The sequence below is a fragment of the Trachemys scripta genome, chromosome 5 (assembly GCF_013100865.1).
Source record: "Trachemys scripta elegans isolate TJP31775 chromosome 5, CAS_Tse_1.0, whole genome shotgun sequence".
NCBI lineage: Eukaryota > Metazoa > Chordata > Testudines > Emydidae > Trachemys > Trachemys scripta.
This window is the reverse complement of record NC_048302.1, coordinates 109,159,463-109,182,293: the sequence shown is the minus strand read 5'-3', so window position 1 is coordinate 109,182,293 and position 22,831 is coordinate 109,159,463. Positions and strand designations below refer to the sequence as shown.

Genomic DNA, 22,831 nt, shown 5'->3' with positions numbered 1-22,831 from the left:
TTTATTTTTTTAAATTGATAAATGGAGGAGTGAGTAGGTAGTCACTGACTCAAAAGTTGTTTTGTAAGGCATTTAAAAATAAAGCTGAAGTCCCAAGTCGGGGTAGAACATTTGACTTGTGGAAAGATTTCTGAGCCCCTTGAGGAACTGCACTATAACTGGGTGAGGAAATACAGAAAAGCCCTCTATCAGGGAGTGAAAGGCTGTTGCAGCTGTTAAATGGACCATAATGGGAGCTCAGTGACAACCCTGATTTTTTCCAATTCCAGGATATAGTCCAATACACATGAGTGTGAAGAGGATATTGGTGGAATGTGTTTTAGGTCACCAGCAGCTGAATCTCGTCCATTGTTGCAAGTGAGTGTAAGCCCACAGAGACTGTTTTCTGCTGTGTAATAGTACTCTTTTTACCTCCTCTGAACAGGTTGTTTCTAATCCTGCAAACCATTGACTAGCCATGCTTTGATGCAAAGAACTCAGATTTGCCTGCCTTCTTGACACACAAGATTAGGGACAGTATTGGCAAGTCACCAGCTGGATGAGGTAAGGGAATGTTTGTCTGGGCCACATCAAGATTACAAAAAACCCTGGCTGTCTTTCTTTATCTCGATCAGATCTTTGGATATTAGAGGAGCTGGAAGGAATGTGTACAGCAGACCCAATGACCACCGAAAAAGAAAGGCATTCCCCTAAGGCAGAGGTAGGCAACCTATGGCACGTGTGCCGAAGGCGGCACGCGAGCTGATTTTCACTGCCCGGGTCCTGGCCACCGGTCCGGGGGGCTCTGCATTTTAATTTAATTTTAAATGAAGCTTCTTAAACATTTTAAAAACCTTATTTACTTTACATACAATAGTTTAGTTATATATTATAAACTTATAGACAGACCTTCTAAAAACATTAAAATGTATTACTGGCGCACAAAACTTTAAATTAGAGTGAATAAATGAAGACTTGGCACACCACTTCTGAAAGGTTGCTGACCCCTGCCCTAAGGGCTGGTGACCCAGCCTGCCTCTCAAGCAGAACTGTACACATTTATTGTTCCTGGCTGTGGCAAAGAAGTCCGGGGGGGAGGGAAGAGAAGAGGATGAACCAATGTCAAAATATTCAGTGAAGTATGATGAAATTTAATTTCCCACTTGTGATCTTAAGAAAAAAAAAAAAAAAAAGAAGTGTCCACTGAGTGTAACCACAGACACATTCTGAACACTGGGAGGGTAAGCTACTGTGATGTTAATACAATTGTGTACAAAACAATTCTAAAGCCTGACTGCTTCAGCGCAGAGGGAGGGTGATCTTGCTCCTCTTTGACCGCAGATATAAAGATAAACTAGACTTCATATTTGCCCCAATCAATGGTAGAAAATTGGAGAGAGAGGGATATCTGACTGCCTTGAATAACATCAAGTTGACATTGTTCAGAGGTGTGCACCTGCCTTGACCCATGTGACTGTCTAGAAGTGCTCTCCAACCTAAGATAGATGTATCTGTTATAAACTATCATTGGGGGAAGGCTAGACAAAAGGATATCCACCAATCGAGGGAATCCTTCATAAAGACAGGTATGGAGAGTAACTTTTCAGACTGTGCCTGCTCAGGGAATAAAATGTCCTGACCCGCCCTTGAAGGCAATGCATCCACAATCTTTCATGGTCTAAGATGAAAGTACCTGCTGCCACATGTCCCAGCAGCTGTACTGTTTTTGACCTACGGCTGTTGGTTGATCTGGACTGTATTGACTATATTGGATAGAGCCACAAAATTGTGCAGAGGGAGGTAGGGTCTCGCTGCTCTCAAGTCAAGATAAGGTCCTATGAATTTTACAGGGGTCAAGGTGGATTTTTTTTTTTTATTGTTCAGCTGTAGGCCCAATTTAAAGAAGAGGTCTATGGCCTTGTGAGTAGCCACTGTAGCTTTTGCATAAGAACAACCTTTCTGAAGCCAATCCCTAAATTCCTTTTCTGCAGAGGTGAGCTGCTGTTGACAACTTTCTAAAAGGCTCTTGGGGCAAAGGAGAGACTGAACGGGAACACCTTGCATTGAAACTGATCTTGACTGTGAAACATAGAAACGCTCCATGAAAAGGGTGGATTGCTATATGGAAATGTGTGCGCTGAAGGGCTGAGAAGCAAACCCTTTGGTCCAGTGACTAAATTATTTGTCCCTTGTGACTTTTTCCTCTTAGATGCCCTCAGGGAGAGTGGTGTTCAAGCAGTCGCAGATTTGTACAGAGACCGTTGAAGGGTGCAGAGGGGTCCTGGCACGGATCAGAGGCTGGGCAAAGAGAGAGTTCTCCACCGTGAGATGTAGTTTGATCTTCCTGTTCTTTTCTGGCTGCAAGTGTTACCATTCTGAATTTGTGTGCCTTCATGAAGGTGTTGAGTAGCCTTAAGCTTAAGAAAGGCCTGCAATTGCTGTTCTTTTTTGGAACCAGGGAGTATGTGACATAACCCCCCTTCCCTCCGTGTTGCACAGGAACAGGTTCTATAGTAACCAAGAGTAGGAGAAAGCATATTTCTTGTTTTAGAAGGTGCTTGTGAGAGGGCGCACTGAAGAGGGATGGGAAAGGAGTATTAGAAGTTGGGAAGGAAGTAAAGTGGATAGAGTACCCTGTGGAGATAATCTCCAAAACCCACTTGTCCATAGTGCTAAATTCCCAAGCCCACTGGAAATGGTAAAGGCAGTTGCTAAAGATAGGAGAATTGTTGCAGCTGCTATAAAGAGGGGGTGGGGGTTGGGAGGATGGGGATTCAGAACCTTGACTGCCTTGTCAAAATTGGTGCTCAGAGACTAACGGTTGCGAGGTCAGAGACTGAGTGGTAGACTGTTGCTTCCTCTGAAATCTCTCTTGTGAGCTGGGGGTTCATATAGCCTCTGGGAGCCAGAGAACTGAGCAAGGTGAGATCTCTGTGCTGTCTGAGGCTTACTAAATTTTCCTTTTTGAGTAGGCATCATGATGTCTGGGGTGGCTCATGACAGAGTGCCAACCTCAGAGCAGATTACCCTGCTTTTTGACAGAACCCCAAACTGGTGGGATATTCTACAATTAGATTTAAGCAACCCAGCAACAAATGTCAATTCCCAAAGTACTACAACAGTCTTATAATGGAGTCACAGGCAGTCTCCTTAGACCAGTGCTACTCAGATCTCAGTGGTGCAGGACCAAATTAGCAATCAGCTTTACTCAACAGAACCACAGTAGTGTGAATCCATTGTCTCATTTACTATTTGTTTATATACATATATAATTATCACAGCAAAATGACTAAGTATTTTATCAACTACAATTGGTTAATAGTGAAAGCATCCTAATTGGTTAATTAAATCAGTGTTTTAATATCGTGCTACAAAGAGCCACAGAAGACACATTCAGGAGCCACTTGTGGCTCACAAGCTTTAGTTTGTGTATCACTGCCTTTGACACTCCAGTTTATCTTGCTACCCAGGCAAGCTAGACTATGTGATAAAATGGTCATGTACACAAAATAAAATCACAACATATTCAGGTTGCTTCCAGTCCCAAAAGACCAGTCACTTATCCCAGATCAATTTGTAACTTAGATCTCACAAAGACAACACTGGTAACCAATCCTGTAATAAACTAACTAAAGAGCTATTAAATTAGGAAAAAGAAGTGAGTTATTTACAGGTTAAAGCAGGCAAACTGAACTCACTTGTGGGTATGTGTTATTGTTACCACATCTGTCACCTTTTGAAATCTGTCAGCATTAAATGTCTTTTCAGGGCTAACCCAGGCCAAGCAGCACGGGGATATCTATGCGTATATTTAGGAATCCTTGCCCCTCAGAGTCCAGACAATATAAAATGAGATTCAGTTTCTTCATGACAGGGATTTTTATCCACTCCTCTCCGGAGTCCAAAACTGATTGGATGAGTTCATGCATAGGTCTCTCCTTCCTTGAGGGAAATAAGAATGCAATCAAAGTCTCAGTCCTCTGATGCTACAAAACACGTCAATTGCCTTCAAGGGGCCATTCTGGTATACAAGGCAAGCACTTTATCTTAAATCAATGCTTCTTCTCTAATTGTGTAACTCAACAAACAGGAGAGGTTTACAATGCACACACTCAATATAAGTTTATACCATTGGCTATAGAGACAATAAGTGAGATCAATATATGCAGCATCCTACAAGCACTTTATGCAGTCTAAACAATAACACACACTCTTATCAACTTAACATCCAATATCTATTTTGACAATGCTAACACACAGGTAAACAAGACAAAATGCATAGCTGGAAATTGGTAAGTGTTCAGTGAGGCTTGATGCACCTGGTCTGCCAGAACCGCAGGTGAATAATTTCCCAAAAAGAGTGCAGAGTGGTTTTGGAGTCTTAATGTGTGGAAGGACTTGTCCATGCTCTCCACAAACAGTTTGGAGCTGTTGAAAGGAAGGTCCTCAATAGTTTTTTGGACCTCTCTCTGAAATCCTGAAAGCTGGAGACAGGAGGCTCTCCTCATGACGACTACTGCCATACATATAGAAAAAAAACAGCACTCTCAGCAGCATCCAGAGGCGTTCCAACAAGAAGCTGGCCTGTGCAGTGATCACCTGAAAATTATTCTCTGTGCTTTAATGGTAGGTGCTCAATAAAGGAATTAAACTTGGCATAGTTGTATTTCACCATTAAACACCTGATAGCTGGCAATTCTAAACTGTAGAATAGCCCATCCAACCCCCCCTCCCATTCCTGCTGCCCCCCCCCCCCCCCCCCCCGGGACCCCTGCCCCATCCAACTACTCCTTCTCCCTGTCCCCTGACTGCCCCTGGAACCCCTGCCCCTAACCCCCCTCCCCCTTCCTGACTGCCCCCCGGGACTCCTGCCCCCATTAAATCCCGTTTCCCCCTGACCACCATCCACACACACACACACACACACACACACCCCCCACCACCACCTCCCCAAACTCCCCTGCCCTCTATCCAACCTCCCCCCCCCCGCTCCCTGCCCCCTTACTGCGCCGCCTGGTTGGAGCCGGGCCACACTGCTGCCGCCGCCACCACACAGCACAGAGACCAGGTCAGGCTGGGCTCTGCGGCTGTGCTGCCCCAGGAGTTCACAGCCCTGCCGCCCAGAGCATTGCACCGGAGCGAGCGAGCTGAAGCTGCAGAGGAGGGGGGACAACGGGGGAAGGGTTGGGGGCTAGCCTCCCATGCCAGGAGTTCAGGGGCTGGGCAGGACAGTCTACAGGCCACATCCAGTCCACTAGTTTGCCCACCCCCGCTGTACGCACTTCATCTTATGCCTAAAATACCAGGTACATTCAGATGCACATTTCCTATGCAACAGGGCAAACCTTGCATGCCCTGATATTTCACTGCAGTGATTCTCAGTCTTTTCCATTCCAGAACCACCTCATGGCCCCCTCCAATTTAACTAGGACACTAGTTGGGAACCTCCACTCCCATTTAGCAATGTGAGGTGGACAGGCTGACTGTATTCCCATCCTGTCTGTCTATACCCACCCTGTTATCATTCCCCCACCTCTGATCCTATCTTCCCTCCATCTCAGCCCCTCCCATCACCTCTCTACTGCATTTTAGTCAGACTGGTTCCAGCATCTTTTTGTCCATGCTACCTGGACAATAATGGAGGGACACAGGACAAGAGAGACAAAATCCTTGCTTTCACCTTCAATGCCCAGCTGCTCACAGCAACGGGGAAGAGCAATTGCAGAGAAAGTCCTGCTCAGTCCCTGCTGCCCCAGGATGGTGCATGCATAGCTGAGTTGTCATGTAGGAGCCCTTTGGGGATGAAGCATGATCAATGCACATGGAATCAGAATTTAGATGTAAAACTTCTACTGAGCTCGTGTGAACTGTAATTTCAGAGGCTTACAATCTGGCCAAATTTAGGTTAATTTTCATGAGATTGGCACAATCACCTGCCAAAGGTCAAGCCCCTGCTCCAAAACATGGAGGCACTAGAATTTAACAGAAGCGGCAAGAACAAACAAACCTGACAAAAACGCCACACACTATCAAGGGCAAAACAAAACTCCTTAATCTTTCTTATTTTAGCTGAAACTTCCAGAAAATTGAGCCTGAGACAGACACCCAGCATGAAAATTTCAATCTCAATGGCTATTTGGCAAAGTTGTAAGCAACTAAAAGCAGAGTCTTAGAATGGAAAGTGTCAACCTTAACTTCAATGAAACCTAAAGTATAGTCCTAAAAGTCATTCACACTGCTATTTTAAGAGCTACTTAACCGCATGTTAGAAATCCACCCTTAAAAATTCATACTAAATTACCCACATTTGCTCTTTGGGAAATAATCCCAAGAGGTAACAAAGACCTGCAATTCCAAGTAAAATGTTTGACAACTGTGGGTGCCTGTTCCCCATCAAAACTGTGCCCCTAACAATTTCATATAATTGGATTTAATGTATTGATAAGTAAAAGTGACTTAACACTGTACCATGGAGACTCCAAAAAGAGATGCTTCTCAGGCTAAAAGGAGCCATACTTCACTTGACTAAGTTAGTACTGCTAGAATTAGACCTATTTAAAAAAATTAGAGGGAAAAAAAAAGGGCAGGGGGGGGGAGAATATAGTGCGTGAAACCTCAGTTTTATAGCTCCATGCTCATAAAGCTATGAAATTATCAAGCTCTCTCAACTCAATGGAATGCAATTAGGAAATGAATGAATGTTTCACTGCCCTCTACTGACCACTAGCTCAGCAGATTCCTTACATACTTATTTGTACACTAGCATTCATCTCATTGCTACTATGGTGGTTAGAACTGTTATTTTCTACAGTTTTGATCAGTCCTCTGAAGGAACACAGGCAGGAGAAGGAGAAGACCAGTTCTTTTAAAAAGTTACATTTTGGATAGTAATTATCCTTAGCACCTTTATAACAATTCTATGATACTTCCAACATAATAGTATGCTGCAAATGTAGTAACTTACAATATCCTTCATTATGAACTTTGTTCATTAGATAAAAATAAAGTAAGTAATCTAAATTAATCTCTTGTTTAATTCCACTGCCTTCCAGTGTGCTTACGGACCTGAATGGCCTTGCACTAGAAATCTGACAGAAAATCATAGAGGACAGTTGTTAGACTCCACAAATGCAATGGTTTCTCTATTGCAGCAGTTCTCAAACTCTGGGTCAGGACCCCACAGTGGGTCTGTAGCGAGGTGGTGGGATACCCCACAGCCCCGCTGAGGGCCGAACCTCCCCTAACACCAACGTGGGCGGAGCCACCGAGTCCGGCGCCCACCCCTCAGAGGTCACGGCGCCGACCCGGAAGTATAAAAGCCCGCCTGCAGAGCTCAGTGGAGAACAAGCCAGCGGAGAGAGCAGATGTCTCTGAACGACCTCCTGCTTGGGAGACAGCAGCAGACCGCAACCAGCCTGCTGACTCACCAGGCCAGCTGAGCCTACCCCTTGCCCGTTACCCTGAGGAGGACTGGCGAAGCCTGCCCCTTTCCAGCTACCCTGAGGAGAAGCCGAGCCTGCCCCTTCCCAGCTATTCCGAGGAGGAGCCAAACCTACCCTTCGCTACCTACCCGGAAGAACTGATGCTGGTGGAGAGCACCGAGGACACTAGTAAGGCCCAGGTACCCTACGAGGGGGAGTGTGGAAGTAGCCCGGGGCAGCTGACTCTAGTCTGGCTGCAGCACTGCCAGAGCCTATGTCAGTGTGTTGTGGCCAGGATCCCCACTTACAGTAGCAAGTTTCTGCCACTGCTAGGGCCCCGGGCTGGGATGCAGTGGAGTGGGAGGGCCTGTGTCCCCTGTCACCCACTCCTTGGGTGGCAGACTCCCCCTTTTCCCTGGCCTAGAGATGCTGGGACCTCTTGCTCATTGACTCAACCCCTGCTTGAGGGCCTGAGCTCCAGACTGTGTGGTTGCTGCCCCGCCCTAATTGAGGGCCTGGGGCTTTTTCTGACCTATTGGCTCGGCCCCTGCTTAACGGCCTGAGCCCTTAACAGTGTGTTTGCTATCCACACTACCGCTGGCGGACCAGAGCGAGGCGGTGGGATACTCCACAGAACCTTGGCCGAGACTTCTACAGGGTCATGACCCTATTTTAATGGGGTCGCCAGGGCTGATGTTAGACTGGCTGGGGCCCAGGGCCAAAGCTGAAGCCTGAGCCATCCTGAGCTCAGGCTTTGGCTTCAGCCCTGGGTGATGAGGCTCAGGTTACACGCCCCCCCTGTCCAGGGGGTAGGGAATCAGGTTCTTACACACACACACACACACACACACACACCCGGAGCAGTGGGGCTTGGGCAGGCTCAGGCTTCAGCCCCCCCCCTCCCCTTGGGGTCGTGTAGTAATGTTTGTTGTCAGAAGGGGGGACGCAGTGCAATGAAGTTTGAGAAACTCCTGCTTTAATGGACATGTTACTTTTGAGGATTTTAAGTGACATGGAAGCTATCAGTTCATGAGCTTATGATCTTTTAAAGACTGCACATCTGATATTTTACAATAAAAAAATTTCATTTACCAAAGCTCTACCCCTCCCCCAAGAAGTACCTGCTTCCTCCTGATGTAAAGCCTGACCTTTCTATTTTTTTAGATCTCCACAGTTTGTGTTATGGGAAAGGTTGCTGCCACACTGCAGTCAAGGTTCAGCCAAGCTTTCTGTTTAAAATCTACATACATAATTGGATTACCTTAGATGTTTGTGCATCATCGGGGCCCAGGGGATGGCTAATGATGCATGCAGATTTGGGGTCATTTGCTCAAAGGGATTTTAATATTCAAATTGTTCTAAAAATCCATGTGCATGGACAGACTATCTTGGAGAGAAGAAGTGGGGGATAAAAATCGATAGAGCAACAGTAGCTGGGAAAGTTTGTGGTGCAAGTTTAGGAGATGCAGCTGAAACAACTTGCTTTTAAATTGTTCAGATGCTTGTTTTTGGTGGGGCAGAGCTAGTGGAAAAAACTAAGACTCTGACCCTCATAAAGTGCATATTATTGGACTGCTCCTGAGCTCAGCTATTCAGAGATTTTCTGCTAATAGTATGAGTGATGTGTGCCTCTTGGGGAAGTTCAGTAACACACAGACAAATGTCTGAAAAAGCAGGGTAGATACAAATCAAGGATTTAAAAAAATTCTAATTATATATAGATATAGATATAGATATAGGTTTTTTCCTCAAAGCTATATAAAGACATTATAGCTCAGAGATCTCATCATGGAATAGGGATAATTCTATAGTATGAGACCATATATTCATGTAATGTTTAAGAAAAGTTTTGTAAATGAGTTCCAGTAGTTCATGGATTAGGGACCCAATTTTACAGGGTTCCAGGGGCTTCTGTATAGATTATTTAAATTAATCTTTCTATCTACCCAATGGGACTCTGTGCTCGGTCTAGAAGATTCCATCAGAGAGGTTTAGTTTTGCAGTTCTCAAACTGTGGATTTCTGTATCCAGAGATAACATGCTTGTTAACAACAAAGTTTTTAAATAAATAATATACAGAGGTGTGAAATAACAGACCTCAAACCTATTGTCCCTCTGCAAATTTGTGTACACAGTCAATCCCTTACCTCGCTCTAAAAGTGCAGTTTCAGAATGAATGAATTCTGAATAGAATGATTGTTGGGGGTGGAATAGATCTGGACAAGGAGAAGAAGTCTGGAGATAAATGTGAGAAAGGAGGGACAGGCAGCAGAAACAAAAGTGAAACTGTTTGAGCAGCATATTCCAGAAGTCTAAGTGTAGCCTTCATTGATTTGGTATCTACAATACAATTCTCATTAGAAGGGAAAACCTATAATGGCAGCAGGCCATAAAAAGAGACCCAGTTTGGGAATATTTTAATGAAGTTCCTCTACCTGTGGGAAGACAGGCATGCATGCAAAATGCAAACAGTGCAACAAAGAAATGCAAGGCCTGGCTGCCCAAATGAAACAACATCATGAAAAGCTTTACTTCTCAGGAGGAAGCTGTGTTGAAGATGATGAAAGGAACATGTTTGAACATGCAGGATCTTCAGGTTGGTAAACTTTTATTTCATACTTCTTTTTTGAGGGCTGCCTGTCTTCGTTCTGGACTATTCTTGAATTCTCATGTTTGAGCAAAAAATAATTGTTACTCTATGGTACTACCATTTTAGATGCAGTTGTGATAAAAAAAAAGCTGAAATAGGCAGATCTTCCTTTTACAATTTCACCTTTTAAAATAGTACTGAGTGTCAGTGAATGCAATGAGCAATACTAAATGAGCAGTATGGTAACAATAATTAAATAACTGCATTGACTTATTTTGTTTAGGAGAATCCATCCTCAATGTACAGGATTCTGAAGACTATCCACCTTCAAGATCACCATTATTTTCTATAGTTTCAGAGTTATCTGCCAATTAGTGTTTCAGTCACAACATGTATGTCACATTAGCCACAGTATATCTCCTGTAGCAAAAAGGAGGAAAAAAAAAAATCATCCAGAAACAGCCATAGATAAGTTTGTGAGAAGAACCAGCTGATTACAAAAAGAGGTAATGAAGAAGAGATTGCCCGTTTTGTTTATGCAACCAACTATTTTTTCTGTATGATTGAGAACCCACACTTCATTAACAGGGTTCAATAATTAAGACCAAGACACAGTCCACCCAAAAGAGCAGATGTCACAGGCAAATTGCTGGACAAAGTATATGAAAGAAATTGAGCAGCGTGCAAAAGGTCTAGAGGGTGAAATTGTTAACCTGAGTCTTGATGGGTGGAGCAATGTCCACAATGATCCTGTTTTATGTGCTTGTGTGACAACAGAAGAAGGGAATGTCTTCTTCACAAAAAGAATTGATACATCAGGACATATCGGCACATACAGCAGAATACTTACAAGTAGTAACACTAAAAGCTATAACAAACTGGGAAGAAATTCAAATGTCTAGTACACAGCTTGGTCACAGACAATGCTGCAAATGTATCCAAGATGAGAAGAAATTTAGAAGAGTCCCAAGCTAACAACATACAGTTGCAGTGCTCATTTGATGCACCTCCTAGCTAAAGACTTCAGTGTTCCAGAAATAAAGGCTAATGTTGTTGAAATTGCAAAATACTTCCGTAACAACCACTTTGCAGCAGCTGCTCTGAAGAAAGTAGGAGGAACCAAGCTAACTCTCCTACAAGACATGCGATGGAACTCAGTAGTGGACTGTTTTGAGCACTAGCAAGAACTGGCCTAATCTAATGACCGTTTGTGAACAAAATTGTGAAAAAATAGATGGCACTGTCACAGCCAAAGTTCTCAACATTAGGCTTAAGAGAAATGTTAAACGCATGCGGAGTACCCTGAAGCCTATTTCGGTAGTCTTGAACAAAATGCAGGGAAATAGCCGTTTTATTGCTGATGCTGTTGAAATTTGGAAGGAACTGAGTGAGATCTTAAAAAGAGAAATATGCAATGACAGTGCTTGTCCTGTTCATTTTTATTTAATGCTTGTAATTTAACTATCTCCAGCTCATTTTCTTGCAAATATTCTCAATACTTGGTATCAGGGTCAAACTGCTGAAGAGGAGTTGGCTATGAGATGGACATCCAGCAATCATCCCTCCATAATGCCAACTATAATAAACTTCAGAGCTAAGGGTGAACCATTCAAGAAATATGTTTACTGATGATGTTTTAAAGGAAGTCACACTAGTGAACTGGTGGAAGTCACCTAAGCACATGAATTCAGAGACTGTTGAAGTGATCATCTCACTTTTAGCTGCAGTAGCTTATTCTGCCGCCATAGAAAGAATAATTTTCTTCCTTTGGAAGAATTCATTCCATGTTGAGAAATTGTTTGGGACCTGAAAACACAGGAAAGCTTGTTTTGATTTTCTTTTCCAGATTACGAGCAAACAAAAATGAAGGTGAAGACTGAGTTAGCTGCAGAAGCCAATATTTTAAGTTTCTCATGTTGATCTGGATGACAGTCAATTTAATTTGTTTTTTTTTTTAAAAAAAAACAAATTTCATTTAACTATTTTAGTTAACAATTAAAATAAACCTGATTTTAAAAACTTGAATGTTTAACCAAATTCAAAAATCCATGCTTGTTTTGTTAAAAATATTATGTTTTCCGTTGAAGAAAAACAAAAATCCAGAATACATAACATTGTTGTTTTAGTTAAATAAAACAATTTAAATGTCTGTCTGGTGATGTTCTCCTCCTAATACAGCCTGGCAAGAAAATCTTCCAAATATTAATGATTAACTTTTTGAATTGGATATAGTTCTCCTCCCAATGATTTCATAAATATCTGCTTCAATTATCTTTGGTAAATGAAATAACCCAACAATCATTAGTTTTACAGCTATATCAGAAAATGAATCTGAAAAGTTTAAAAAAAACACTTTAAAAATGTATAGTGTGTACCGTCTAAAAATGAAACCTACATCTGAGTTGTGAAGAAATATATTAAGGTTTAACAACCAACAAGAATGCATGTTTGTATGTAGAAATCCATGATTAAATTGAGTCTTCCTGACTAGTGATTTAAATAATTATTTAAATCAAATCCACCCTGCCCTAAAGGTCAAATTTAGGTGTGGATTAGTAAAGACAGGATAACTACTTCACACAAACACTCAAGACTTGCCAGATAATACCTGTTCAGTAGTCTGGGACATCACCTTTTGTTACCTGACTGGTGCATTGTGTGCCAATAAGCGGCTAGAATTCCCCACAGCAATAATGCAGCAAAGAGGGCATGGCAGTGTATGAACACCAATGCAGATGAGGCGTTCTTGTTGTCTCAGAGTCTGCGAAAGGGTATTTGACTATGATGAAGTGACTACATTCTCCTTTCTTCTTGACATACCTAGTGAAAGGTCAGCCTCCGAAGGTGACAGTGAGTTTTTCCTAGAGGCCTTGAAACTTTAATCATTCTTAGAACTCTTTCACATATTCCTAGATTTCAGAGGCAAGGGGGCCATTGTGATCATCTATTCAGACCTCCCATGTTACACAGCCCAGAAAATAGGGATTTCTGACTCCTCTAGCTGCAGCTGCACCTCTTCTCAGAAACCAGTGCAAGCTCTGGCCACTTGCTGCAATAGATCTCTGAATCAATACAGTTCCACCTAAAAGAGAGGGTCAGTTAGTGTATGAAGAGGAATGATAGTTCAGAATTTTATTGAACATAAGAATACAACACAGAAAATAGCAGATTTTGTTAGGAATAGGACAGGTTTGGTTTAGACAGAGCACATATTGCCAATTCCAGAGAGGTAGAGTTAAGATTTTGTAGGGATGTGATGGGAGACATTACCTTAACTCCTTACTTGCTGGTTTTCAGAGGATTCCATTTAGTTGCCCTTCAACGTCTGGAAAAGCATCAGATAGCACCAGGCAACCTTAATGCCGCATTAAAGTTTATTTGCTAGTGAATTAAGCTACACCACAAAAACACTAATAGTTATACTGGCCTAACAAGATAGCAGCAAGGAAGTTAAAAAATATATATGTTAGCCCAGATTTTTACCACTAGTTTCCTGGAATATGCAAGTATGAACTGTTCAAATGTTACAAAACCACAGGCTTCTAAGCACAGAGTACTTACAAGATGATCTCTAACCTTATCTACACTATATAATTTAACTACTATAATTTGTACCAGTGAGAGTTTACTGGCAGCGTACATCCACACAAGTCATACTGTTTTGAGTGCAAATGGTCCACACACAGCATTCCCTGCAGTTATGGCATGGTCTATTAATTGTTCCTTGGAGCAGGTGCATAATGATTATTTACACTTGTTCACACCATTGCTCTGTTTGATTGCCTGCTTCAAACAGTTCTGTCCTGCATAAGGATCATAACCAACTTTCTTCGTGAACAGCAGGAGCTATGTCTCCTATACCCCCACACTGGCAGTTTCCATGCAGGAAGGCCACTAAGCTCCCAGTGTAGCCGCAGCCAATTAGACACTGGATACGAGTGGAGACTCAATGTATTTTGATGAGCACGGACGTGTGAGGTGGTAGCATTCAAAATGGCAAGGAACCTGATTTTAATTCTCTTCCATTTATTCAATAGTAAAAGAAATCTAGAAATTTAAAATTATATTGTTTTCTAATTGAAGCAAGGATTTCTTTCTAGAAGCAGACAAGAAAAGTGCAAAGGTAGGACATCCTTCCAACCATATCAGTGTGGGCACCACGTAACATACCACTTCTTGAGAGAGAGAGAGATGGGAGGGGGACAAGTAGACCCTGGAGCACCACGGAGAGGCAGAAGAATTATTTGAGGATATGAGGGGGTATAGCGATACCCCTGCCTGTGCATATTTCAAATAATGATCCTTTCTGTTCTTCCTCTTTCAAATCTCAGGAGTGGCAGATCATGCTGAGGCAACACTGGCCTGTTGTAGCAATCCCCAACAGAGTATGAGTAATGCTTGTCTAACCAGCCATTTCTTTTTCTTGAGTTTCTCAAATGAATTTGGGGAGACAAGAAAGTGAATATATTTTAAAATGCAGGAGTTTTATTTCATTTTATTATTTCTATCCTCCTTTGCTGCTCTGAAGGCTGGAGTGGAAAGGGAAGAAAATTGTTCAGAGCAGCCACATACTACATTGAGTGCTTTCCTGCATACAGGCTGTTGGTGAGTGGCTGGACAGATAGCTTTGGTAGCTCAGTGCTGTCACTAATGGGTGAGCAAGAGCAAGGGAATTACACTGGGAGGACTAATTACACTGCTGCAGCTGCAAGGTTTGCATTTCCAGTCCATACTGGCACTGCACAAGAGCTGAGTGACTAGGGGCAGGATGCAATGGTAGTCTACACATGCTCTGAGTAAATCACAATAATGGTTTAAATAACTCTGCACTGTTGAAAGGAACTGTGTATGAAAAAAAATTTACAGGAGTGCTAAGGAATTAGAAAGTTGGCGACACCACAAAAATGCTGTACTTCAGAAAAGTCTTTTGATTGAGATAAAGAACAACCATGACAAAACGCACTGAAGAGACACACATTGTCAAGGACAACATGGAAGCAAGAGACAAAGCGCTTCCAACAGCCAGCCCACAGTCATGGAATAATCTTCCCCAGAACCATCATGGATCCTCATTAAGACAAAATTCAAAACTCATCTTTTCACCAAAACTTTTCAAGAATATAAAAAAAGAAAGAACCCAAATCCTTGAATCTGATGTTTGAACATCCTACACATAAATGCTTACAAACCAATCACAACATTGTGCATGACAATTATCAGAAAATAAAATTGACAAGAAAAAATGAAAGTGAATATTCTGTATTTATCATTTAAATTGAGGTAAGTGGGAAAGTTAATAAATTGGGATATTAATTTTTTAAAATCTAAACTTTAGAGTTTTATTAACAAAGGTAATATTTTGAGAGAAACATACAGATGCTGTTTAAACAGATCATCTCCCTTTCAAATTTTAGAAGTCTAGTTACATTTTCACCATTTATGCTTTATTTTCTTGATTTCCAAACTGAAAATGTTGAGTACATACTAACCAGGGTTGCCAAACTGAGGACCACGAACCAGTGATGGTCCGCAGAAGGCTGGCTAGTCAAATGGTGCTGACTACTCCCTTTATTCCAACAGTGGGAAATAGAACTCATGGGAGAGGAGGATGGTGTGAAGAATAAAAAGACAGTAGGCTTCCTCTTCCACCAAAAAAATGAAGAAGATTAAAAGATTGTTTAACTGTCCTCAGAGGAACACACGAGCATATTTTCCTAATATTACTTTTCCAAATAAGTAATTTCTATCATTGTCTCAGGGATGTTGTGGGATAAAAACTGGGAGGAGAGGTGGTCTAGCTAGCTCATCGCAAATGAGGGGAGAAGTAGGCCATACTTTGAAAATGTTGGAGACCCTCTGATTTAAGAAGTTTCATTCTGATTCTAACACTAACAGATTAGGTGGATTCACTAAGCTACAGCGACAGTTCAAATATAAAAATACTTTGCCACTGTAATAAGGAAATATGCAGATACTTCTGTTTATATGAGGTTTTATTTAACCTATATTAAATTACATACAAGAACTACATATTAAAAAAAAGTTAAGACTGAAGTCAAGCACTCAAAAGTGAGGAACTTTCAAAATTAAAGCTATTCATGTAACATTCTTTTAACATCTTTAGTATGTAATTTCCTAGGGGTTTTTTTTTTGTTGTTTTTTAAAAAAAGCAAACTGAAGAAACAGAAATTCCATCATGTGGAACCATACTGACCTCCACATGGGTCATCAGCAAGGTTGGGGCCTTTAGCTCCACAGTGCAGACCTCTACCACTAGTAACTCCATTAGCTCAAGTAAATGTAAAATGTTATCATCCTCCAAGTGGACATGCCCCTAGGGAGGGCTGACATATGCACTTCATTGGTTTTAGCATCTATACCTGCTAAACAGCAAAGGAATGTTGAGATTCTAGAAATTTGGCTAAAATTCAAGGTTCTGAAGGAGAGTGCACTCTAATGAGACTGGCACAAGGGCAACTCACCTGCCAAATGTCAAGCCCCTGCTCCAAAACATGGAAGCACTAGAACTTAACAGAAATGGCAAGAACAGACCAACCAACCTAACAAAAAAGGACACAAACCCCACACACTATCAAGGGCAAAACAAAACTCCTTAATCTTTCTTATTTTAGCTGAAACTTCCAGAAAATTGAGCCTGAGACAGACACCCAGCATGAAAATTTCAATCTCAATGGCTATTTGGCAAAGTTGTAAGCAACTAAAAGCAGAGTCTTAGAATGGAAAGTGTCAACCTTAACTTCAATGAAACCTAAAGTATGGCCCTAAAAGTCATTCACACTGCTATTTTAAGAGCTACTTAACTGCATGTTAGAAATCCACTCTTAAAAATTCATACTAAATTACCCACATTTGCTCTTCTGGGAAATAATCCCAAGAGGTAACAAAGACCTGCAATTCTAAGTAAAATGTTTGACAACTGTGGGTGCCTGTTCCCTATCAAAACTGTGCCCCTAACAATTTCATATAATTGGATTTAATGTATTGATAAGTAAAAGTGACCGTTAACACTGTACCATGGAGACTCCAAAAAGGGATGCCTCCCAGGCTAAAAGGAGCCATACTTCCCTTGACTAAGTTAGTACTGCTAGCATTAGATCCATTTAAAGAAAGAAAAAGGGGCGGGGGGGGGGAGAATATAGCGCGTGAAACCTCAGTTTTATAGCTCCATGCTCATAAAGCTATAAAAATTATCAAACCCCCTCAACTTAATGGAATGCTACTGGGAAATCAATGAATGTTAAAGTTTTTATTCAAAAAGATAACAGACCTTTTCTGCAAGCATTCTGACATATGCCTATGCAGAATGTCTTTCGCAGTTGAAAAGACATTTCTTCTGAGTCTACATCTTTCAAGAACTGCTACCAAACCAATTTAGATTTTCAATCACTCCAGTTTAAGGTGAGAAATGTTAGTCAAGACTCTAAATGTTCTGGTATTTTCATTTAGAATTGCATCACTTCTTCAGTTTCTCAAACTCTTAAATATCTATACCAAAAAAAAAAAAAAAAAAAAAAAAAAAAACCACATATAAAATGTTCAACTTTTCACTAATGAAAGAAACAAAAGAGTTTGATTCTGTCCCCTAACTTCGCACTGAACAGTGCCTTATTCTGCAAGCAGTCATTTGTTGAAATTAATGAGAGTACTCAATATAACCTAGGATGGCAGCACTGAGTCTTTGGTCTGTTAGATAAAATCCCTTTAGTATAGGATTATCCATCTTAGAAAGATAATGTAACACTGAAATAACTTGTGCAAAGCACTTTGAGATCCTCAAATGAAAAACCCTACAAAGAGATGCTAGTGACCAAGTTTGTAATCAATAAATTGTGAGATATCAGAAACAAAGTGGTTCCATCTCAGAGTTAGAAATGAACTGCTAGATTTGTTTAAGAACCCAGATTTCCCTCCTCCTCCATATTACCAACCAATAACTTGACATATATGAATGAGTTAACCTAGCTGTTTTGTTCTCCCTTTCATATTTTGTTACTATTTCCCATTCTTACCAGCATTTAAGCCTTTCAATCTCTGAAGAAGTCTTCATTGCCTGAAGAAAACTCCAACTATCAAATTGATGGTTTCACCTACTAGGCAAGATAGTTTATTGAACCAAAGTCCACGAGGTTTCAAAAAGTAGCAAAAGCCTGAATGTACACTATTTCCATTCTCCTGCCCATCCACTTTCCTGCCATTTTGTTAACGCTTTCTCCTAGCTAAGAACTGCTCAAAAAGCCCGTATAAGAGTACATAACTGAGATAGGGATTGTGACTAAACATTAACCCTATAGCAATGTACTTCCTCCTCAGCAGTTATAAAGGGATACGTACAATTACTATTAGTTCACGATCAGTGTGTTCCGTATGTTCCGCACCGTAGAGAACAAAGAATCTCTACCCTAAATCTATAATCTGAGACAAACGTAGAAGCAAACACAGAGCACTAAGTGACAACATGGTGGAGTCTATTTAGGAATTCAGTAGTTAGGTTTTAGCTTTAGATTTAGTGAACCACAGCACACCGACAGCATTAAAATAAAGGGCCTGGCAAAAGTGCCTTTTAAATACAATACGATTGGGATTTGCTGCACCAGCATAAGGAGGACAAACCAGGAATGAATGCCGTACTGAAAAAAAAAAAAAAATTATGATAAGACTAGGGAAAAATTACAAAAGGAGTGATAAAAGTAAGGTATTGACAAAGTAAAGGAGTTTTGGTTGTTCTGTATCCATGTAATCAAATTGAACTGAAAATTAAAAAAAAAACAAAAACAAAAAAAAAAAAAACCACCACAATTCCTGTTGCTAAAAATTTTTTTTTTATTAAAGTGAACCAACAAGCTCTAAAAATCACAAACAACTTTGCATGAAGTTGGGTGAACATTAGAACAAACTTGACAAACAGATTAAAAAAAAAAAAAAAAAGAAAAAGAAAACCCATAAGTTTTTATCTTCATTTTGCTAGGACAGGAGTGTACTATCATGTGAGGTTTTCCTATCACCAGCCTTCACCTTCTATTGGATCCTGTCATGAAGATATAATTTTGCATTTAGGCCATCTGATATAATTAAAGATGATATGTATTAAGTCTGAGCAGGTGGGTGACACATACCCAAGTTCCCTCCCCCCCCCATTACCGTATTTAAGTAGCCCACTGAACTGCAACTCACACTATAATCCTAAGGACACTGGGTTTTAGTTTCCTACCACAAAAAAAAAAAAAAAAACACACAAAAAAAAAAGTTTTTTTTTTTTTTTTAAACACTTGGTGTTTTCTAAAACCAAAGCTATAACTTTCCCCCCCCCCGGGGGGGGGGGGAAAGCAAACAGCCCCACACACACCCTTCAAAAGAAAAATATTTCACTTGAAAGAATATTTTTCACCTAACACCAACAGATCAGGATGATTTGCAATTTACTTTTAAAACAACCTAAATCAGGGGGCTACAAGGTTATGGAGACAATTCTTTGCAATGCAGAAGACAGTCTTCATATAAAGTATATATCAGATATTTAATTCAGACTTCAATCTTTGTCTCAGACACACAAAAATGCTCAGTGAATTCAAGCCTATCATCTCAGTCATCGAGGTGTGTTTTCATGGCTCACCCATTGGGGAGATCAATGCAAAGAGAGTAAAGAATCTGCTATGCCATTTAAAGACTATTTGTTTTACCTGTCTCCCTGACAAGCAAGATCTCAGTATGGATAATAAAAATGAACACCTTCCACCGATCCCTAAATATTCACCAACAAGCAGGCGACTACCAAAATATATATATATTTACAGAGATCGATCAATATGATAGCTCATATAATAAATAAGGAAGGGGACAGAAGGGAGACAGAGTCATTCCCTATTATCTCATACATTCACCAAGCGACTGAACAAATCCCCTTCCCGCACCTAGGAGCGGTCTCCAGTCACAGGTATCCATCCAGCAGCAGCCCAGCGTGGCTGAGCATCGACAGGCTCCCCCACAGGCCGAGATAGGGTGTTAAAGCGGGGGCGGCTCTCTGGTGCTCTCCCCCCGTGTGGGGATGTCAGCGCGAAGAAGTTTGAAAGGCACCCAGCCTTGCCTCCCCCTGGGCCCTCGGGGAGTCACATGACACAGGGGAACTGCACGAGAGCCTCAGGACAGGCTGGGGGGGGGGAGTGAGGGGAGAACTGCCGTCGCCATGACAACTTCCAAGGGGGGAGGGAAAACTTCAAATCCCAACCGTCAGTGCAGGAGCTGCTCCTTCTTAAAGGCGCAAACACACCCGGATCCCATTCTTCCCCCCCCCCCCCGGTGGGGGCAGCCGGCGCTCCTCGCACAAGCGAGGAGACGCGCCTAGACAAAAGGACCCGAACCGAGAAAGGGCCAGCCTGTCTTTCCCATCCCGCCGAGCTCGGCCCCAACGGGACTCGTACCGCTCTCCTCCCGCGCCGCGCGGAGAAACCCGGGGCTGCAAACCTTTCCCCATCTCCTGGGCAGAGACCCTGGGGCGCCGCTTCCGCCCGCCGGGAAAGACTCCTGAGCCGCTCCTCCACCAGCGTTACCCTCCCCCCGGTAGAGACCCGAGCTCGGTCCCCGCCTCCCCCGACCCCGCTCTCCCGCGGCAGAGGAGTCTCCCCTCTCTTACCCACACAGTGCATGAGGCGGTGCCGCCAGGAGTCGAGTTCTCGGCGGACTCCCCTGCGCTCCGCCGTGCAGCGAGGGCTCCGGCACTGAGGGCAGGAGGCAGCGGCAGGAGGAGCGGGAGCCGCGGCGGCCATTCTGTCTGTTTCCTTTTCCATCTGCCTCTGACCTCACGCCCGCTCATTTACATACGAGCGCGCGCGCCACCAGAAGAGCGCGTGCCCGCGCCTCCCCCTCAGCGGCATCCGGGAGGGGGAGCGCGCACCGCCTGGCGGGTTTGGGATGGTGATTGACACGTGTCCCCTCCTCTGTCCAGACGAAGTGGGGAGGCGGATCGAAGCCTCCTCACACCAAGTAGCAGTCAAGGCTCCTCCCATCCTTCTCGGTGGGGCCGGGCGGGGCCGAAGAAGCGTCTGGACCAGTTGTGGATGTGTCAAAACTTTGTCCAAATTGTTGGGCTGCTTTGGCAACTGGATGTAAAATGGGCCCCCTGCCTGCCCATGGACTACGAATCCCAGAAGGCTCTCCCCCCCCGCTCCTTTGTCATCTTCCACACACACACCCATCAGCACCAAGGTGGACATCGCCTCAGTTGCTGACGGGGAGGATCCCGTGGTTGCAGGTGGGGACTTCTGCTATATCTTCAAGGAGATCAAGGCCCTGGATCTGCCCAGCCGCAGATGTCTGCCCACTTGAGGCTGCTGAGCCCATTGTGACTATGGTTGGTGCTGAGCGGTTGGGCCCTAAACCTTTGGTTGCGCTCCTTTCTGAGGTGGGGCGACTACCCCCCCCTGCAACCTAGGGCTCCAGACCAGGACACTTTCCTGTCCAATGCTGTGGCTGCAGGCGCCAAGCCCACCACAGCGCCCAAGCCTGGCATCGTTGAGGGCCCTCTTCCCTCATCCATCCCTTTGACCCCCATGCCCAGATAACTGTTGCACACCCCGATGGCCTAGCTGCCAAGGCCCCTAGTCCCAATTCCATTCCTGCCCCTGGCCCCGATCCCACCTCCACCCCTTCCATTTCCCATGCTACTGCTGCGCCCGGGGTTGTCCTGTTTCCCTTCTCTGTTGATAACTCTCAGGAGGCAGTTTTTCTATTTCCCTCTCCTAGCCCACCCAGGGGGAGGCTGCATAGGGCACCAAAATAGCTAGGGATGGCCCTGGGTAGGGGGACCGGCAGGCAGGATGCCGGGGCCTATCAGTGGGCCCACAAGTTCCGTGACTCCCTGGTCACTTTCAGAGTTGATCAAGGGTTGCTGCAGGACCCAACGGGGGCTGGCAGCACTCCTGCCCACCAGGATCCTCCCCTGTCCCCACGATGAAGCCAACCATCTTTATCACCTTGAACACCCTGGGCTGTAGGGTGGGTCTTCACAGGTGCCATGTGCTCTCCTTCCTTCGAGAGGGAGTACTCTGTGATCTTCCTGCAGAAGACTCACACAGACCCAGCCACCAAAGTCAGCTGGCAGCTGGAGTGGGGGTGTACTTCAGCCACCTCACTGCTTTTTCAGGTGGAGTGGCCATCCTGTTCTCCCCCAACCTATGGCCCGAGATGCCAAAGGCGGCACGCAAGCTGATTTTCAGTGGCACTCACACTGCCAGGGTCCTGGCCACCGGTCCGGGAGGCTCTGCATTTTAATTTAATTTTAGATGAAGTGTTTAGTATTCTTAAACATTTTAAAAACCCTCTTTACGTACAACAATAGTTTAGTTATATATTATAGACTTATAGAAAGAGACCCTCTAAAAACATTAAAATGTATTAGTGGCACGTGAAACCTTAAATTAGAGTGAATGAAGACGTGGCACACTTCTGAAAGGTTGCTGACCCCTGGTCTATGCCCTGATACCAGGCCCAGAGCAAATGCGCTTCTTTCAGCTGGAGTCTACCTTCCTCGGCTTCTTGAATCCTCATATGTGCCTTGTCCTGGTTGGGATTTCAACACCACCCTAGACAAGTGGGATTGCTCAGGGACCAAGAGGTGCCCAGCTGCCGGAGACATCCTCTGGGAGATCATAGACCATCACTTTCTGGTGGACATTTGGTGCGACCACCATCCAGATGACGATTCCACCTACACTTATGTCTGGAGGGAGGATGCTTGGTTGTGCCACTCCTGGTTGGACTGCATTTATTTACCTCGCATCCATCTTTTGTGGGCTGGCTTATTGGCATTTTAATAATAGCTTGCTAG

The 22,831-nt window shown here is 43.3% G+C and overlaps 1 protein-coding gene across 8 annotated transcripts in view; it reads right to left on the bottom strand.

Annotated features, from left to right (window-relative positions):
• LCORL (ligand dependent nuclear receptor corepressor like) overlaps positions 1 to 20,967 on the bottom strand; it is a 167,416-nt gene extending 146,449 nt beyond the window's left edge. For 2 of the 8 annotated variants that reach the window (XM_034772420.1, XM_034772421.1), the window contains exon 1: positions 20,639 to 20,821. In XM_034772420.1, the coding sequence (XP_034628311.1) occupies positions 20,639 to 20,792 (154 nt within the window). In that variant the 5' untranslated portion in view covers positions 20,793 to 20,821. Of the gene's footprint in view, positions 1 to 20,638 lie in introns of all 8 variants that reach the window. The other 6 variants (XM_034772414.1, XM_034772415.1, XM_034772418.1 and 3 more) reach the window with 6 other exon arrangements.
• Between the last annotated feature and the right edge of the window lie 1,864 nt (positions 20,968 to 22,831).